Source organism: Pseudophryne corroboree, unplaced genomic scaffold, assembly GCF_028390025.1.
Source record: "Pseudophryne corroboree isolate aPseCor3 unplaced genomic scaffold, aPseCor3.hap2 scaffold_1185, whole genome shotgun sequence".
Taxonomy (NCBI): Eukaryota; Metazoa; Chordata; class Amphibia; order Anura; family Myobatrachidae; genus Pseudophryne; species Pseudophryne corroboree.
Genome location: NW_026967810.1, coordinates 19508 through 37986, shown reverse-complemented (window position 1 = coordinate 37986; position 18479 = coordinate 19508). Strand labels below are relative to the sequence as shown.

Sequence of the window (18479 nt, the reverse complement as noted above, 5' to 3'; positions counted from 1 at the left end):
ACTGTCACACATCCCAGCCTCCTCCCGTCATCTTCTGTGTCCCTCTCTCCACTGTCACACATCCCAGCCGCCTCCCGTCATCCTCTGTGTCCTCTCTCCACTGTCACACATCCCAGCCACCTCCCGTCATCCTCTGTGTTCTTCTCTCCACTGTCACACATCCCAGCCTCCTCCCGTCATCCACTGCGTCCTCTCTCCACTGTCACACATCCCAGCCGCCTCCCGTCATCCTCTGTGTCCTCTCTCCACTGTCACACATCCCAGCCGCCTCCCGTCATCCTCTGTGTCTTCTCTCCACTGTCACACATCCCAGACTCCTCCCGTCATCCTCTGTGTCTTCTCTCCATTGTCACACATCCCAGGCTCCTCCCGTCATCCTCTGTGTCCTCTCTTCACTGTCACACATCCCAGCCGCCTACCGTCATCCTCTGTGTCCCTCTCTCCACTGTCACACATCCCAGCCATCTCCTGTCGTCCTCTCTCCACTGTCACACATCCCAGCCTCCTCCCGTCATCTTCTGTGTCCCTCTCTCCACTGTCATACATCCCATCCGCCTCCCGTCATCCTCTGTGTCCTCTCTCCACTGTCACACATCCCAGCCACCTCCCGTCATCCTATGTGTCCCTCACTCCATTGTCACACATCCCAGCCTCCTCCCGTCATCTTCTGTGTCCTCTCTCCACTGTCACACATCCCAGCCACCTCCCATCATCCTCTGTGTCCCTCTCTCCAGTGTCACACATCCCAGCCGCCTCCCGTCATCCTCTGTGTCCTCTCTCCACTGTCACACATCCCAGCCACCTCCCGTCATCCTCTGTGTCCTCTCTCCACTGTCACACATTCCAGCCGCCTCCCGTCATCCTCTGTGTCCTCTCTCCACTGTCACACATCCCAGCCGCCTCCCGTCATCCTCTGTGTCCTCTCTCCACTGTCACACATCCCAGCCACCTCCCGTCATCCTCTGTGTCCTCTCTCCACTGTCACACACCCCAGCCGCCTCCCATCATCCTCTGCGTCCTCTCTCCACTGTCACACATCCCAGCCGCCTCCCGTCATCCTCTGTGTCCTTTCTCCACTGTCACACATCCCAGCCACCTCCCGTCATCCTCTGTGTCCTTCTCTCCACTTTCACACATCCCAGCCTCCTCCCGTCATCCTCTGCGTCCTCTCTCCACTGTCACACATCCCAGCCTCCTCCCGTCATCCTCTGTGTCTTCTCTCCACTGTCACACATCCCAGACTCCTCCCGTCATCCTCTGTGTCCTCTCTCCACTGTCACACATCCCAGGCTCCTCCCGTCATCCTCTGTGTCCTCTCTTCACTGTCACACATCCCAGCCGCCTACCGTCATCCTCTGTGTCCCTCTCTCCACTGGCACACATCCCAGCCGCCTCCCGTCATCCTCTGTGTCCCTCTCTCCACTGTCACACATCCCAGCCATCTCCTGTCATCCTCTGTGTCCTCTCTCCACTGTCACACATCCCAGCCTCCTCCCGTCATCTTCTGTGTCCCTCTCTCCACTGTCATACATCCCATCCGCCTCCCGTCATCCTCTGTGTCCTCTCTCCACTGTCACACATCCCAGCCACCTCCCGTCATCCTATGTGTCCCTCACTCCATTGTCACACATCCCGTCATCTTCTGTGTCCCTCTCTCCACTGTCACACATCCCAGCCACCTCCCATCATCCTCTGTGTCCCTCTCTCCACTGTCACACATCCCAGCCGCCTCCCGTCATCCTCTGTGTTCTCTCTCCACTGTCACACATCCCAGCCTCCTCCCGTCATCCTCTGTGTCCTCTCTCCACTGTCACACATCCCAGCCGCCTCCCGTCATCCTCTGTGTCCTCTCTCCACTGTCACACATCCCAGCCGCCTCCCGTCATCCTCTGTGTCCCTCACTCCATTGTCACACATCCCAGCCTCCTCCCGTCATCTTCTGTGTCCCTCTCTCCACTGTCACACATCCCAGCCGCCTCCCGTCATCCTCTGTGTCCTCTCTCCACTGTCACACATCCCAGCCACCTCCCGTCATCCTCTGTGTCCCTCTCTCCACTGTCACACATCCCAGTCACCTCCCGTCATCCTCTGTGTCCTCTCTTTACTGTCACACATCCCAGCCGCCTCCCATCATCCTCTGCGTCCTCTCTCCACTGTCACACATCCCAGCCGCCTCCCATCATCCTCTGTGTCCTCTCTCCACTGTCACACATCACAGCTGCCTCCCGTCATCCTCTGTGTCCTCTCTCCACTGTCACACATCCCAGCCACCTCCCGTCATCCTCTGTGTCCTCTCTTTACTGTCACACATCCCAGCCACCTCCCGTCATCCTCTATGTCCCTCTCTCCACTGTCACACATCACAGCCACCTCCCATCATCCTCTGTGTCCCTCTCTCCACTGTCACACATCCCAGCTGCCTCCCGTCATCCTCTGTGTCCTCTCTCCACTGTCACACATCCCAGCCACCTCCCGTCATCCTCTGTGTCCTCTCTTTACTGTCACACATCCCAGCCACCTCCCGTCATCCTCTGTGTCCTCTCTCCACTGTCACACATCCCAGCCGCCTCCCGTCATCCTCTGTGTCCTCTCTCCACTGTCACACACCCCAGCCGCCTCCTATCATCCTCTGCGTCCTCTCTCCACTGTCACACATCCCAGCCTTCTCCCATCATCCTCTGTGTCCTCTCTCCACTGTCACACATCCCAGCCGCCTCCCGTCATGCTCTGTGTCCCTCTCTCTACTGTCACACATCCCAGCCGCCTCCCATCATCCTGTGTGTCCCTCTCTCCACTGTCACACATCCCACCCGCCTCCCGTCATCCTCAGTGTCCTGTGTCCACTGTCACACATCCCAGCCGCCTCCCGTCATCCTCTGTGTCCTCTCTCCACTGTCACACATCCCAGCCACCTCCCGTCATCCTCTGTGTCCTCTCTCCACTGTCACACATCCCAGCCGCCTCCCGTCATCCTCTGTGTCCTCTCTCCACTGTCACACATCCCAGCCGCCTCCCGTCATCCTCTGTGTCCTCTCTCCACTGTCACACACCCCAGACGCCTCCCATCATCCTCTGCGTCCTCTCTCCACTGTCACACATCCCAGCCGCCTCCCGTCATCCTCTGTGTCCTTTCTCCACTGTCACACATCCCAGCCACCTCCCGTCATCCTCTGTGTCCTTCTCTCCACTTTCACACATCCCAGCCTCCTCCCGTCATCCTCTGCGTCCTCTCTCCACTGGCACACATCCCAGCCGCCTCCCGTCATCCTCTGTGTCCCTCTCTCCACTGTCACACATCCCAGCCATCTCCTGTCATCCTCTGTGTCCTCTCTCCACTGTCACACATCCCAGCCTCCTCCCGTCATCTTCTGTGTCCCTCTCTCCACTGTCATACATCCCATCCGCCTCCCGTCATCCTCTGTGTCCTCTCTCCACTGTCACACATCCCAGCCACCTCCCGTCATCCTATGTGTCCCTCTCTCCACTGTCACACATCCCAGCCATCTCCTGTCATCCTCTGTGTCCTCTCTCCACTGTCACACATCCCAGCCTCCTCCCGTCATCTTCTGTGTCCCTCTCTCCACTGTCATACATCCCATCCGCCTCCCGTCATCCTCTGTGTCCTCTCTCCACTGTCACACATCCCAGCCACCTCCCGTCATCCTCTGTGTCCTCTCTTTACTGTCACACATCCCAGCCACCTCCCGTCATCCTCTGTGTCCTCTCTCCACTGTCACACATCCCAGCCGCCTCCCGTCATCCTCTGTGTCCTCTCTCCACTGTCACACACCCCAGCCGCCTCCTATCATCCTCTGCGTCCTCTCTCCACTGTCACACATCCCAGCCTTCTCCCATCATCCTCTGTGTCCTCTCTCCACTGTCACACATCCCAGCCGCCTCCCGTCATGCTCTGTGTCCCTCTCTCTACTGTCACACATCCCAGCCGCCTCCCATCATCCTGTGTGTCCCTCTCTCCACTGTCACACATCCCACCCGCCTCCCGTCATCCTCAGTGTCCTGTGTCCACTGTCACACATCCCAGCCGCCTCCCGTCATCCTCTGTGTCCTCTCTCCCCTGTCACACATCCCAGCCTCCTCCCGTCATCCTCTGTGTCCTCTCTCCACTGTCACACATCCCAGCCACCTCCCGTCATCCTCTGTGTCCTCTCTCCACTGTCACACATCCCAGCCGCCTCCCGTCATCCTCTGTGTCCTCTCTCCACTGTCACACATCCCAGCCACCTCCCGTCATCCTCTGTGTCCTCTCTCCACTGTCACACACCCCAGCCGCCTCCCATCATCCTCTGCGTCCTCTCTCCACTGTCACACATCCCAGCCGCCTCCCGTCATCCTCTGTGTCCTCTCTCCACTGTCACACATCCCAGCCACCTCCCGTCATCCTCTGTGTTCTTCTCTCCACTGTCACACATCCCAGCCTCCTCCCGTCATCCACTGCGTCCTCTCTCCACTGTCACACATCCCAGCCGCCTCCCGTCATCCTCTGTGTCCTCTCTCCACTGTCACACATCCCAGCCGCCTCCCGTCATCCTCTGTGTCTTCTCTCCACTGTCACACATCCCAGACTCCTCCCGTCATCCTCTGTGTCCTCTCTCCATTGTCACACATCCCAGGCTCCTCCCGTCATCCTCTGTGTCCTCTCTTCACTGTCACACATCCCAGCCGCCTACCGTCATCCTCTGTGTCCCTCTCTCCACTGTCACACATCCCAGCCATCTCCTGTCATCCTCTGTGTCCTCTCTCCACTGTCACACATCCCAGCCTCCTCCCGTCATCTTCTGTGTCCCTCTCTCCACTGTCATACATCCCATCCGCCTCCCGTCATCCTCTGTGTCCTCTCTCCACTGTCACACATCCCAGCCACCTCCCGTCATCCTATGTGTCCCTCACTCCATTGTCACACATCCCAGCCTCCTCCCGTCATCTTCTGTGTCCTCTCTCCACTGTCACACATCCCAGCCACCTCCCATCATCCTCTGTGTCCCTCTCTCCAGTGTCACACATCCCAGCCGCCTCCCGTCATCCTCTGTGTCCTCTCTCCACTGTCACACATCCCAGCCACCTCCCGTCATCCTCTGTGTCCTCTCTCCACTGTCACACATTCCAGCCGCCTCCCGTCATCCTCTGTGTCCTCTCTCCACTGTCACACATCCCAGCCGCCTCCCGTCATCCTCTGTGTCCTCTCTCCACTGTCACACATCCCAGCCGCCTCCCGTCATCCTCTGTGTCCTCTCTCCACTGTCACACATCCCAGCCACCTCCCGTCATCCTCTGTGTCCTCTCTCCACTGTCACACACCCCAGCCGCCTCCCATCATCCTCTGCGTCCTCTCTCCACTGTCACACATCCCAGCCGCCTCCCGTCTTCCTCTGTGTCCTTTCTCCACTGTCACACATCCCAGCCACCTCCCGTCATCCTCTGTGTCCTTCTCTCCACTTTCACACATCCCAGCCTCCTCCCGTCATCCTCTGCGTCCTCTCTCCACTGTCACACATCCCAGCCTCCTCCCGTCATCCTCTGTGTCTTCTCTCCACTGTCACACATCCCAGACTCCTCCCGTCATCCTCTGTGTCCTCTCTCCACTGTCACACATCCCAGGCTCCTCCCGTCATCCTCTGTGTCCTCTCTTCACTGTCACACATCCCAGCCGCCTACCGTCATCCTCTGTGTCCCTCTCTCCACTGGCACACATCCCAGCCGCCTCCCGTCATCCTCTGTGTCCCTCTCTCCACTGTCACACATCCCAGCCATCTCCTGTCATCCTCTGTGTCCTCTCTCCACTGTCACACATCCCAGCCTCCTCCCGTCATCTTCTGTGTCCCTCTCTCCACTGTCATACATCCCATCCGCCTCCCGTCATCCTCTGTGTCCTCTCTCCACTGTCACACATCCCAGCCACCTCCCGTCATCCTATGTGTCCCTCACTCCATTGTCACACATCCCAGCCTCCTCCCGTCATCTTCTGTGTCCCTCTCTCCACTGTCACACATCCCAGCCACCTCCCATCATCCTCTGTGTCCCTCTCTCCACTGTCACACATCCCAGCCGCCTCCCGTCATCCTCTGTGTTCTCTCTCCACTGTCACACATCCCAGCCTCCTCCCGTCATCCTCTGTGTCCTCTCTCCACTGTCACACATCCCAGCCGCCTCCCGTCATCCTCTGTGTCCTCTCTCCACTGTCACACATCCCAGCCGCCTCCCGTCATCCTCTGTGTCCCTCACTCCATTGTCACACATCCCAGCCTCCTCCCGTCATCTTCTGTGTCCCTCTCTCCACTGTCACACATCCCAGCCGCCTCCCGTCATCCTCTGTGTCCTCTCTCCACTGTCACACATCCCAGCCACCTCCCGTCATCCTCTGTGTCCCTCTCTCCACTGTCACACATCCCAGTCACCTCCCGTCATCCTCTGTGTCCTCTCTTTACTGTCACACATCCCAGCCGCCTCCCATCATCCTCTGCGTCCTCTCTCCACTGTCACACATCCCAGCCTTCTCCCATCATCCTCTGTGTCCTCTCTCCACTGTCACACATCACAGCTGCCTCCCGTCATCCTCTGTGTCCTCTCTCCACTGTCACACATCCCAGCCACCTCCCGTCATCCTCTGTGTCCTCTCTTTACTGTCACACATCCCAGCCACCTCCCGTCATCCTCTATGTCCCTCTCTCCACTGTCACACATCCCAGCCACCTCCCATCATCCTCTGTGTCCCTCTCTCCACTGTCACACATCCCAGCTGCCTCCCGTCATCCTCTGTGTCCTCTCTCCACTGTCACACATCCCAGCCACCTCCCGTCATCCTCTGTGTCCTCTCTTTACTGTCACACATCCCAGCCACCTCCCGTCATCCTCTGTGTCCTCTCTCCACTGTCACACATCCCAGCCGCCTCCCGTCATCCTCTGTGTCCTCTCTCCACTGTCACACACCCCAGCCGCCTCCTATCATCCTCTGCGTCCTCTCTCCACTGTCACACATCCCAGCCTTCTCCCATCATCCTCTGTGTCCTCTCTCCACTGTCACACATCCCAGCCGCCTCCCGTCATGCTCTGTGTCCCTCTCTCTACTGTCACACATCCCAGCCGCCTCCCATCATCCTGTGTGTCCCTCTCTCCACTGTCACACATCCCACCCGCCTCCCGTCATCCTCAGTGTCCTGTGTCCACTGTCACACATCCCAGCCGCCTCCCGTCATCCTCTGTGTCCTCTCTCCACTGTCACACATCCCAGCCTCCTCCCGTCATCCTCTGTGTCCTCTCTCCACTGTCACACATCCCAGCCACCTCCCGTCATCCTCTGTGTCCTCTCTCCACTGTCACACATCCCAGCCGCCTCCCGTCATCCTCTGTGTCCTCTCTCCACTGTCACACATCCCAGCCACCTCCCGTCATCCTCTGTGTCCTCTCTCCACTGTCACACACCCCAGACGCCTCCCGTCATCCTCTGCGTCCTCTCTCCACTGTCACACATCCCAGCCGCCTCCCGTCATCCTCTGTGTCCTTTCTCCACTGTCACACATCCCAGCCACCTCCCGTCATCCTCTGTGTCCTTCTCTCCACTTTCACACATCCCAGCCTCCTCCCGTCATCCTCTGCGTCCTCTCTCCACTGGCACACATCCCAGCCGCCTCCCGTCATCCTCTGTGTCCCTCTTTCCACTGTCACACATCCCAGCCATCTCCTGTCATCCTCTGTGTCCTCTCTCCACTGTCACACATCCCAGCCTCCTCCCGTCATCTTCTGTGTCCCTCTCTCCACTGTCATACATCCCATCCGCCTCCCGTCATCCTCTGTGTCCTCTCTCCACTGTCACACATCCCAGCCACCTCCCGTCATCCTATGTGTCCCTCACTCCATTGTCACACATCCCAGCCTCCTCCCGTCATCTTCTGTGTCCCTCTCTCCACTGTCACACATCCCAGCCACCTCCCATCATCCTCTGTGTCCCTCTCTCCACTGTCACACATCCCAGCCGCCTCCCGTCATCCTCTGTGTTCTCTCTCCACTGTCACACATCCCAGCCTCCTCCCGTCATCCTCTGTGTCCTCTCTCCACTGTCACACATCCCAGCCGCCTCCCGTCATCCTCTGTGTCCCTCACTCCATTGTCACACATCCCAGCCTCCTCCCGTCATCTTCTGTGTCCCTCTCTCCACTGTCACACATCCCAGCCGCCTCCCGTCATCCTCTGTGTCCCTCTTTCCACTGTCACACATCCCAGCCATCTCCTGTCATCCTCTGTGTCCTCTCTCCACTGTCACACATCCCAGCCTCCTCCCGTCATCTTCTGTGTCCCTCTCTCCACTGTCATACATCCCATCCGCCTCCCGTCATCCTCTGTGTCCTCTCTTCACTGTCACACATCCCAGCCGCCTACCGTCATCCTCTGTGTCCCTCTCTCCACTGTCACACATCCCAGCCATCTCCTGTCATCCTCTGTGTCCTCTCTCCACTGTCACACATCCCAGCCTCCTCCCGTCATCTTCTGTGTCCCTCTCTCCACTGTCATACATCCCATCCGCCTCCCGTCATCCTCTGTGTCCTCTCTCCACTGTCACACATCCCAGCCACCTCCCGTCATCCTATGTGTCCCTCACTCCATTGTCACACATCCCAGCCTCCTCCCGTCATCTTCTGTGTCCTCTCTCCACTGTCACACATCCCAGCCACCTCCCATCATCCTCTGTGTCCCTCTCTCCAGTGTCACACATCCCAGCCGCCTCCCGTCATCCTCTGTGTCCTCTCTCCACTGTCACACATCCCAGCCACCTCCCGTCATCCTCTGTGTCCTCTCTCCACTGTCACACATTCCAGCCGCCTCCCGTCATCCTCTGTGTCCTCTCTCCACTGTCACACATCCCAGCCGCCTCCCGTCATCCTCTGTGTCCTCTCTCCACTGTCACACATCCCAGCCGCCTCCCGTCATCCTCTGTGTCCTCTCTCCACTGTCACACATCCCAGCCACCTCCCGTCATCCTCTGTGTCCTCTCTCCACTGTCACACACCCCAGCCGCCTCCCATCATCCTCTGCGTCCTCTCTCCACTGTCACACATCCCAGCCGCCTCCCGTCTTCCTCTGTGTCCTTTCTCCACTGTCACACATCCCAGCCACCTCCCGTCATCCTCTGTGTCCTTCTCTCCACTTTCACACATCCCAGCCTCCTCCCGTCATCCTCTGCGTCCTCTCTCCACTGTCACACATCCCAGCCTCCTCCCGTCATCCTCTGTGTCTTCTCTCCACTGTCACACATCCCAGACTCCTCCCGTCATCCTCTGTGTCCTCTCTCCACTGTCACACATCCCAGGCTCCTCCCGTCATCCTCTGTGTCCTCTCTTCACTGTCACACATCCCAGCCGCCTACCGTCATCCTCTGTGTCCCTCTCTCCACTGGCACACATCCCAGCCGCCTCCCGTCATCCTCTGTGTCCCTCTCTCCACTGTCACACATCCCAGCCATCTCCTGTCATCCTCTGTGTCCTCTCTCCACTGTCACACATCCCAGCCTCCTCCCGTCATCTTCTGTGTCCCTCTCTCCACTGTCATACATCCCATCCGCCTCCCGTCATCCTCTGTGTCCTCTCTCCACTGTCACACATCCCAGCCACCTCCCGTCATCCTATGTGTCCCTCACTCCATTGTCACACATCCCAGCCTCCTCCCGTCATCTTCTGTGTCCCTCTCTCCACTGTCACACATCCCAGCCACCTCCCATCATCCTCTGTGTCCCTCTCTCCACTGTCACACATCCCAGCCGCCTCCCGTCATCCTCTGTGTTCTCTCTCCACTGTCACACATCCCAGCCTCCTCCCGTCATCCTCTGTGTCCTCTCTCCACTGTCACACATCCCAGCCGCCTCCCGTCATCCTCTGTGTCCTCTCTCCACTGTCACACATCCCAGCCGCCTCCCGTCATCCTCTGTGTCCCTCACTCCATTGTCACACATCCCAGCCTCCTCCCGTCATCTTCTGTGTCCCTCTCTCCACTGTCACACATCCCAGCCGCCTCCCGTCATCCTCTGTGTCCTCTCTCCACTGTCACACATCCCAGCCACCTCCCGTCATCCTCTGTGTCCCTCTCTCCACTGTCACACATCCCAGTCACCTCCCGTCATCCTCTGTGTCCTCTCTTTACTGTCACACATCCCAGCCGCCTCCCATCATCCTCTGCGTCCTCTCTCCACTGTCACACATCCCAGCCTTCTCCCATCATCCTCTGTGTCCTCTCTCCACTGTCACACATCACAGCTGCCTCCCGTCATCCTCTGTGTCCTCTCTCCACTGTCACACATCCCAGCCACCTCCCGTCATCCTCTGTGTCCTCTCTTTACTGTCACACATCCCAGCCACCTCCCGTCATCCTCTATGTCCCTCTCTCCACTGTCACACATCCCAGCCACCTCCCATCATCCTCTGTGTCCCTCTCTCCACTGTCACACATCCCAGCTGCCTCCCGTCATCCTCTGTGTCCTCTCTCCACTGTCACACATCCCAGCCACCTCCCGTCATCCTCTGTGTCCTCTCTTTACTGTCACACATCCCAGCCACCTCCCGTCATCCTCTGTGTCCTCTCTCCACTGTCACACATCCCAGCCGCCTCCCGTCATCCTCTGTGTCCTCTCTCCACTGTCACACACCCCAGCCGCCTCCTATCATCCTCTGCGTCCTCTCTCCACTGTCACACATCCCAGCCTTCTCCCATCATCCTCTGTGTCCTCTCTCCACTGTCACACATCCCAGCCGCCTCCCGTCATGCTCTGTGTCCCTCTCTCTACTGTCACACATCCCAGCCGCCTCCCATCATCCTGTGTGTCCCTCTCTCCACTGTCACACATCCCACCCGCCTCCCGTCATCCTCAGTGTCCTGTGTCCACTGTCACACATCCCAGCCGCCTCCCGTCATCCTCTGTGTCCTCTCTCCACTGTCACACATCCCAGCCTCCTCCCGTCATCCTCTGTGTCCTCTCTCCACTGTCACACATCCCAGCCACCTCCCGTCATCCTCTGTGTCCTCTCTCCACTGTCACACATCCCAGCCGCCTCCCGTCATCCTCTGTGTCCTCTCTCCACTGTCACACATCCCAGCCACCTCCCGTCATCCTCTGTGTCCTCTCTCCACTGTCACACACCCCAGACGCCTCCCGTCATCCTCTGCGTCCTCTCTCCACTGTCACACATCCCAGCCGCCTCCCGTCATCCTCTGTGTCCTTTCTCCACTGTCACACATCCCAGCCACCTCCCGTCATCCTCTGTGTCCTTCTCTCCACTTTCACACATCCCAGCCTCCTCCCGTCATCCTCTGCGTCCTCTCTCCACTGGCACACATCCCAGCCGCCTCCCGTCATCCTCTGTGTCCCTCTTTCCACTGTCACACATCCCAGCCATCTCCTGTCATCCTCTGTGTCCTCTCTCCACTGTCACACATCCCAGCCTCCTCCCGTCATCTTCTGTGTCCCTCTCTCCACTGTCATACATCCCATCCGCCTCCCGTCATCCTCTGTGTCCTCTCTCCACTGTCACACATCCCAGCCACCTCCCGTCATCCTATGTGTCCCTCACTCCATTGTCACACATCCCAGCCTCCTCCCGTCATCTTCTGTGTCCCTCTCTCCACTGTCACACATCCCAGCCACCTCCCATCATCCTCTGTGTCCCTCTCTCCACTGTCACACATCCCAGCCGCCTCCCGTCATCCTCTGTGTTCTCTCTCCACTGTCACACATCCCAGCCTCCTCCCGTCATCCTCTGTGTCCTCTCTCCACTGTCACACATCCCAGCCGCCTCCCGTCATCCTCTGTGTCCCTCACTCCATTGTCACACATCCCAGCCTCCTCCCGTCATCTTCTGTGTCCCTCTCTCCACTGTCACACATCCCAGCCGCCTCCCGTCATCCTCTGTGTCCCTCTCTCCACTTTCACACATCCCAGCCTCCTCCCGTCATCCTCTGCGTCCTCTCTCCACTGTCACACATCCCAGCCTCCTCCCGTCATCCTCTGTGTCTTCTCTCCACTGTCACACATCCCAGACTCCTCCCGTCATCCTCTGTGTCCTCTCTCCACTGTCACACATCCCAGGCTCCTCCCGTCATCCTCTGTGTCCTCTCTTCACTGTCACACATCCCAGCCGCCTACCGTCATCCTCTGTGTCCCTCTCTCCACTGGCACACATCCCAGCCGCCTCCCGTCATCCTCTGTGTCCCTCTCTCCACTGTCACACATCCCAGCCATCTCCTGTCATCCTCTGTGTCCTCTCTCCACTGTCACACATCCCAGCCTCCTCCCGTCATCTTCTGTGTCCCTCTCTCCACTGTCACACATCCCAGCCACCTCCCATCATCCTCTGTGTCCCTCTCTCCACTGTCACACATCCCAGCCGCCTCCCGTCATCCTCTGTGTTCTCTCTCCACTGTCACACATCCCAGCCTCCTCCCGTCATCCTCTGTGTCCTCTCTCCACTGTCACACATCCCAGCCGCCTCCCGTCATCCTCTGTGTCCTCTCTCCACTGTCACACATCCCAGCCGCCTCCCGTCATCCTCTGTGTCCCTCACTCCATTGTCACACATCCCAGCCTCCTCCCGTCATCTTCTGTGTCCCTCTCTCCACTGTCACACATCCCAGCCGCCTCCCGTCATCCTCTGTGTCCTCTCTCCACTGTCACACATCCCAGCCACCTCCCGTCATCCTCTGTGTCCCTCTCTCCACTGTCACACATCCCAGTCACCTCCCGTCATCCTCTGTGTCCTCTCTTTACTGTCACACATCCCAGCCGCCTCCCATCATCCTCTGCGTCCTCTCTCCGCTGTCACACATCCCAGCCTTCTCCCATCATCCTCTGTGTCCTCTCTCCACTGTCACACATCCCAGCCACCTCCCGTCATCCTCTGTGTCCTCTCTTTACTGTCACACATCCCAGCCACCTCCCGTCATCCTCTATGTCCCTCTCTCCACTGTCACACATCCCAGCCACCTCCCATCATCCTCTGTGTCCCTCTCTCCACTGTCACACATCCCAGCTGCCTCCCGTCATCCTCTGTGTCCTCTCTCCACTGTCACACATCCCAGCCACCTCCCGTCATCCTCTGTGTCCTCTCTTTACTGTCACACATCCCAGCCACCTCCCGTCATCCTCTGTGTCCTCTCTCCACTGTCACACATCCCAGCCGCCTCCCGTCATCCTCTGTGTCCTCTCTCCACTGTCACACACCCCAGCCGCCTCCTATCATCCTCTGCGTCCTCTCTCCACTGTCACACATCCCAGCCTTCTCCCATCATCCTCTGTGTCCTCTCTCCACTGTCACACATCCCAGCCGCCTCCCGTCATGCTCTGTGTCCCTCTCTCTACTGTCACACATCCCAGCCGCCTCCCATCATCCTGTGTGTCCCTCTCTCCACTGTCACACATCCCACCCGCCTCCCGTCATCCTCAGTGTCCTGTGTCCACTGTCACACATCCCAGCCGCCTCCCGTCATCCTCTGTGTCCTCTCTCCACTGTCACACATCCCAGCCTCCTCCCGTCATCCTCTGTGTCCTCTCTCCACTGTCACACATCCCAGCCACCTCCCGTCATCCTCTGTGTCCTCTCTCCACTGTCACACATCCCAGCTGCCTCCCGTCATCCTCTGTGTCCTCTATCCACTGTCACACATCCCAGCCACCTCCCGTCATCCTCTGTGTCCTCTCTTTACTGTCACACATCCCAGCCACCTCCCGTCATCCTCTGTGTCCTCTCTCCACTGTCACACATCCCAGCCACCTCCCGTCATCCTCTTTGTCCTCTCTTTACTGTCACACACCCCAGCCGCCTCCCGTCATCCTCTGCATCCTCTCTCCACTGTCACACATCCCAGCCGCCTCCCGTCATCCTCTGTGTCCTCTCTCCACTGTCACACATCCCAGCCACCTCCCGTCATCCTCTATGTCCTCTCTTTACTGTCACACATCCCAGACGCCTCCTGTCATCCTCTGTGTACCTCTCTCCACTGTCACACATCCCAGCCGCCTCCCGTCATCCTCTGTGTCCTCTCTCCACTGTCACACATCCCAGCCACCTCCCGTCATCCTCTGTGTACCTCTCTCCACTGTCACACATCCCAGCCTCCTCCCATCATCCTCTGTGTCCTCTCTCCACTGTCACACATCCCAGCCGCCTCCCGTCATCCTCTGTGTCCTCTATCCACTGTCACACATCCCAGCCACCTCCCGTCATCCTCTGTGTCCTCTCTTTACTGTCACACATCCCAGCCACCTCCCGTCATCCTCTGTGTCCTCTCTCCACTGTCACACATCCCAGCCACCTCCCGTCATCCTCTTTGTCCTCTCTTTACTGTCACACACCCCAGCCGCCTCCCGTCATCCTCTGCATCCTCTCTCCACTGTCACACATCCCAGCAGCCTCCCGTCATCCTCTGTGTCCTCTCTTTACTGTCACACACCCCAGCCGCCTCCCGTCATCCTCTGCATCCTCTCTCCACTGTCACACATCCCAGCCGCCTCCCGTCATCCTCTGTGTCCTCTCTTTACTGTCACACATCCCAGCCACCTCCCGTCATCCTCTGTGTCCTCTTTCCACTGTCACACATCCCAGCCACCTCCCGTTATCCTCTATGTCCTCTCTTTACTGTCACACATCCCAGCCGCCTCCTGTCATCCTCTGTGTACCTCTCTCCACTGTCACACATCCCAGCCGCCTCCCGTCATCCTCTGTGTACCTCTCTCCACTGTCACACATCCCAGCCGCCTCCCGTCATCCTCTGTGTCCTCTCTCAACTTTCACACATCCCAGCCACCTCCCGTCATCCTCTGTGTACCTCTCTCCACTGTCACACATCCCAGCCTCCTCCCGTCATCCTCTGTGTCCTCTCTCCACTGTCACACATCCCAGCCGCCTCCCGTCATCCTCTGTGTACCTCTCTCCACTGTCACACATCCCAGCCGCCTCCCGTCATCCTCTGTGTCCTCTCTCCACTGTCACACATCCCAGCCACCTCCCGTCATCCTCTGTGTATCTCTCTCCACTGTCACACATCCCAGCCGCCTCCCGTCATCCTCTGTGTCCTCTCTCCACTGTCACACATCCCAGCCACCTCCCGTCATCCTCTTTGTCCTCTCTCCACTGTCACACATCCCTGCCTCCTCCCGTCATCCTCTGTGTCCCTCACTAACGATGGGAGATGTTTCTATCTTATTAGATTATGACGGATGTGGTGGGAAACCCAGAACAGGAGAGGAGAGCGGACTTCTACCAGGAGCCCTGGTCCCAGGAGGCCGTCAGCCGGTACTTCTACTGCAAGGTGAGATGCCAGTACCATGTATGTGACATGTATGTGATATGTATGTGACATGATGTATCTATGTATCAGTGCATTCTCCAGAACTCAGTGCACGGCATGTAGAGCTATACACATGGTGGTGGCTTCTACGGCTACGCTGGGCATAACGGGGCATTCTCACCAGGTTCGGAAAGGGCATGTCAGCAAGCTAATGGTCTAATGGTTGGCGGAACAGAAATTGCGCCTGTTTGGAGGTGTGGCTTTTGCCTAGTATAGAGAACTCTGCTGATCACCCGTAGAGGTGTATAAACCACAGAACGCGTACAGCCCTGCTTACGGAATAATCTGGGCTTCTTTGGCGGAACATTCGTCCCTTTTGCTTCCAATCTGCGTCAGCCGCTCTGTGTATAAATGGAGTACAACGCTATACAATGTTGAAGAATAATTATTACATTAGGCAAGATAAACTGGAGCAGACGGGGGAGAAACTTCTGGTTTCTGATATCCACATTTGCCCCCTGTCCTTTTCCTGTGCATCCATAACCTGAACTGCCACCTCTTTCCCAGTACAGAGACTGGCATACCTTCCCTACGGGGTCCTCTCCCGGAGCTGCACTCTCAGACCTGGGTACCAGCAGTGTTACGCTTATTCCCGGAACCCTCCCTTTCCTCTGCTCTCTCTGTCTCTTCTCTCTGCTCCAGCTCCGTGCTGTTGCACTACCAGTTTCCCGATTCCCCATATCCTTTCACTGACCTGCTCACATGGCCCTCTGTGCTGCCCCTTACCTCTCTCCTCCTCTGGTCTCTCCCAGCCACTATGGTGGAGACTCCTTTATCCTTCTTTAGCCTCCATCTCTAGTTTCCGCATCTACCACTCTCCAACCACAATTTCCCTGCTAACTATTTTGTAGAGGACACTGTGAGGAGTCTCCCCACTACATCCCACCAGCCCCGCGGGAGCCAATAGGAATCTGTTTCCTTTTTGGTGCTTTGAAGTAGGCAACATCTTACTTTTCACCCAGAAGTGGTGCCCAGTTGCTTGTCCCTGCCTGATGTAGTAGGGGATATGAGGATACGTCAGCCTTGTGTTTTGCGTACAAGAGAGGTTGACTAGCGACCTAGCAGTCTGTAGCTTGAGGGATCACTGTTCCAGGGAGTATTGTGGCTTGTTCTACCAGATCCGGTGAATGTCTCTTGGGCGGTGCGGCACGATGCTACATTGGAGCAGTTGTACAAACGGCCATCCGGCCTCCGTTCATACTTCTCCGAGGTTCTATAAATATATTGTCTTTTTGGCTAAAGCCGCCATTGTTGGGCATAAAGTTACCCCTGGTTCTCAGACAATAACCGTTGTGGCAGAGCTTCTTCCTTGATGTTTGTGGTGGGAAGACAGAACCAGTAGCGTACACTGTGTGAGATGGTTCTGTTATCCAGCTGATGGCTGTAGTCACCTAGTGCTGGATGATACTGGCAGCGAGGGGACTGGCACTTCTGTATTCCACTGGTGATCCGGTGGCTGATCCCACCATCTTCCAGCTGATTGCAGAGAGGCCGAACCACAAGATGGAGCTCTCCTGCACAAAGACTATGGATCTGCAGAAGTTCCTGGTCAGCGTCATGATGGTCCTGTGGAAGGGTCTTCTAAATCACCTGTTTCCTCTGCGGGAAATGCAGCCGCGTATCCTCAGAAAGGTCATACGAGAAGAGGGCCAAGCTGCTAGTAGCACCATACTGAACAAGTCAGTTGTGATACATGGACATTCCCAGGATGCACCTCGATCTATTGGGGTGTCATCTTCAAAGACCGGGACAATTTCACCATCGTAACGGACTTCAGCCTTGTGGTTGTTCATGGCATGATCCTGGCTCAAAAAGTGTTGTACATCCCATGCTCAGTGCCAAGACATGTTCCAGCGAGAAACGAATACAGAGTCGGCTGGTGTGGGAGGAAGAAATTTCCCCTCTGCTGTACAGTCACCTATTGCCATTGTGTCTTCCAACGTGGTTCAACTTTCAGCTGTTTTCTTGCTGGAGACGGCAGCACTTACTCCGGAAGTACAGACTGGTAGCAGGGTGATCACTGTTCAGTCCTCGCTAGTCCCTTGGGATGTGAATTTCATGTTGAAGCCATTAGAACAATCTAATTTTTAGCCAGAGGAATCAGTGGCCTGGTGACCCGGGGGCGTCAGAGCTGGCAGCTCTATAAAGCAAATCCCCATTCATTGGTTTTCTTGAACAACAATCAAAACTGTCTTCCTCTGAAGTTGGTTGCAAAGTTCCATTTAATTGAAAATATTGTAACTCCAGGTTGTCTGGATCAAAGATAGTAAATAGACAGACAGTCAATAAGTCAACACCAGATGATCAGCAGGGTCAATAGGTCAACAGGGACAATAGCTTCAAAAAGTTGACAGTTAAATGGTCAACATGGACTTAGGCCGACAGGATCAAAAGGCCAACAGCGTTAAATGGTTGGCACGCAAATGGTTGACACAAAACAGATTGACACATGAAGGTAGATGTGACATGGTCCGAGTTTCCGGGGTTCCGGGATTTTGTCTGAGAATGGGCAGGTTGGTTTTGGAAAATACGGTCATTCTAAGATGAAATCTTGGACCTCTGGCAACTCAGACCCTGTTACATCTACCCAATAGTTTTTGTGCTTTACATGACTTTTAGGTTCAGGGCTAGGCCCTTTGGGGAGGTGTAGGGGAGGGTTAGGCACTTTGGGGAGGGTTACATTTAGGCTGCAGAAGGGGACAGTTACGGTTAGGCACCAGGGAGAGGGTTAGGGTCTGGCTGCCGGAGGGACGGTTAGGGTTAGGCACTAGTGGGGGGATTAGGTTTAGGCTATGCAAGGGGACAGTTACTATTGGGCACCAGGGGGAGGGTTAGGCACTAGGTGGAGGATTAGGGTTAGGCACCAGGGGGAGGGTTAGGCACTATGCGGAGAGTTAGGGTTAGGCACCAGGGAATGGTTAGGCACTATGCGGAGGGTTAGGGTTAGGCACCAGTGGAGTGTTAGGGTTAGGCACCAGGGGGAGGGTCATGCACTATGCGGAGGGTTAGGGTTAGGCACTATGCGGAGGGTTAGGGTTAGGCACTTAGCTGAGGATTAGGGTTAGGCTGCGCAAGGGGACAGTTAGGGTTAGGCACCAGGGAAGGGTTAGGCTCTATGCGGAGGGTTAGGGTTAGGC

At 57.1% G+C, this 18479-nt stretch overlaps 1 protein-coding gene across 1 annotated transcript in view; it reads left to right on the top strand.

Moving 5' to 3' along the window:
- Positions 1 to 17109, top strand: part of SMARCD3 (SWI/SNF related, matrix associated, actin dependent regulator of chromatin, subfamily d, member 3) — a 148517-nt gene extending 131408 nt beyond the window's left edge. Inside the window, exons 12-13 of the mRNA XM_063950708.1 lie at positions 15202 to 15303; positions 16819 to 17109. Of these exons, the coding sequence (XP_063806778.1) occupies positions 15202 to 15303; positions 16819 to 17109 (393 nt within the window). The remainder of the gene's footprint in view (positions 1 to 15201; positions 15304 to 16818) is intronic.
- Positions 17110 to 18479: the final 1370 nt, after the last annotated feature.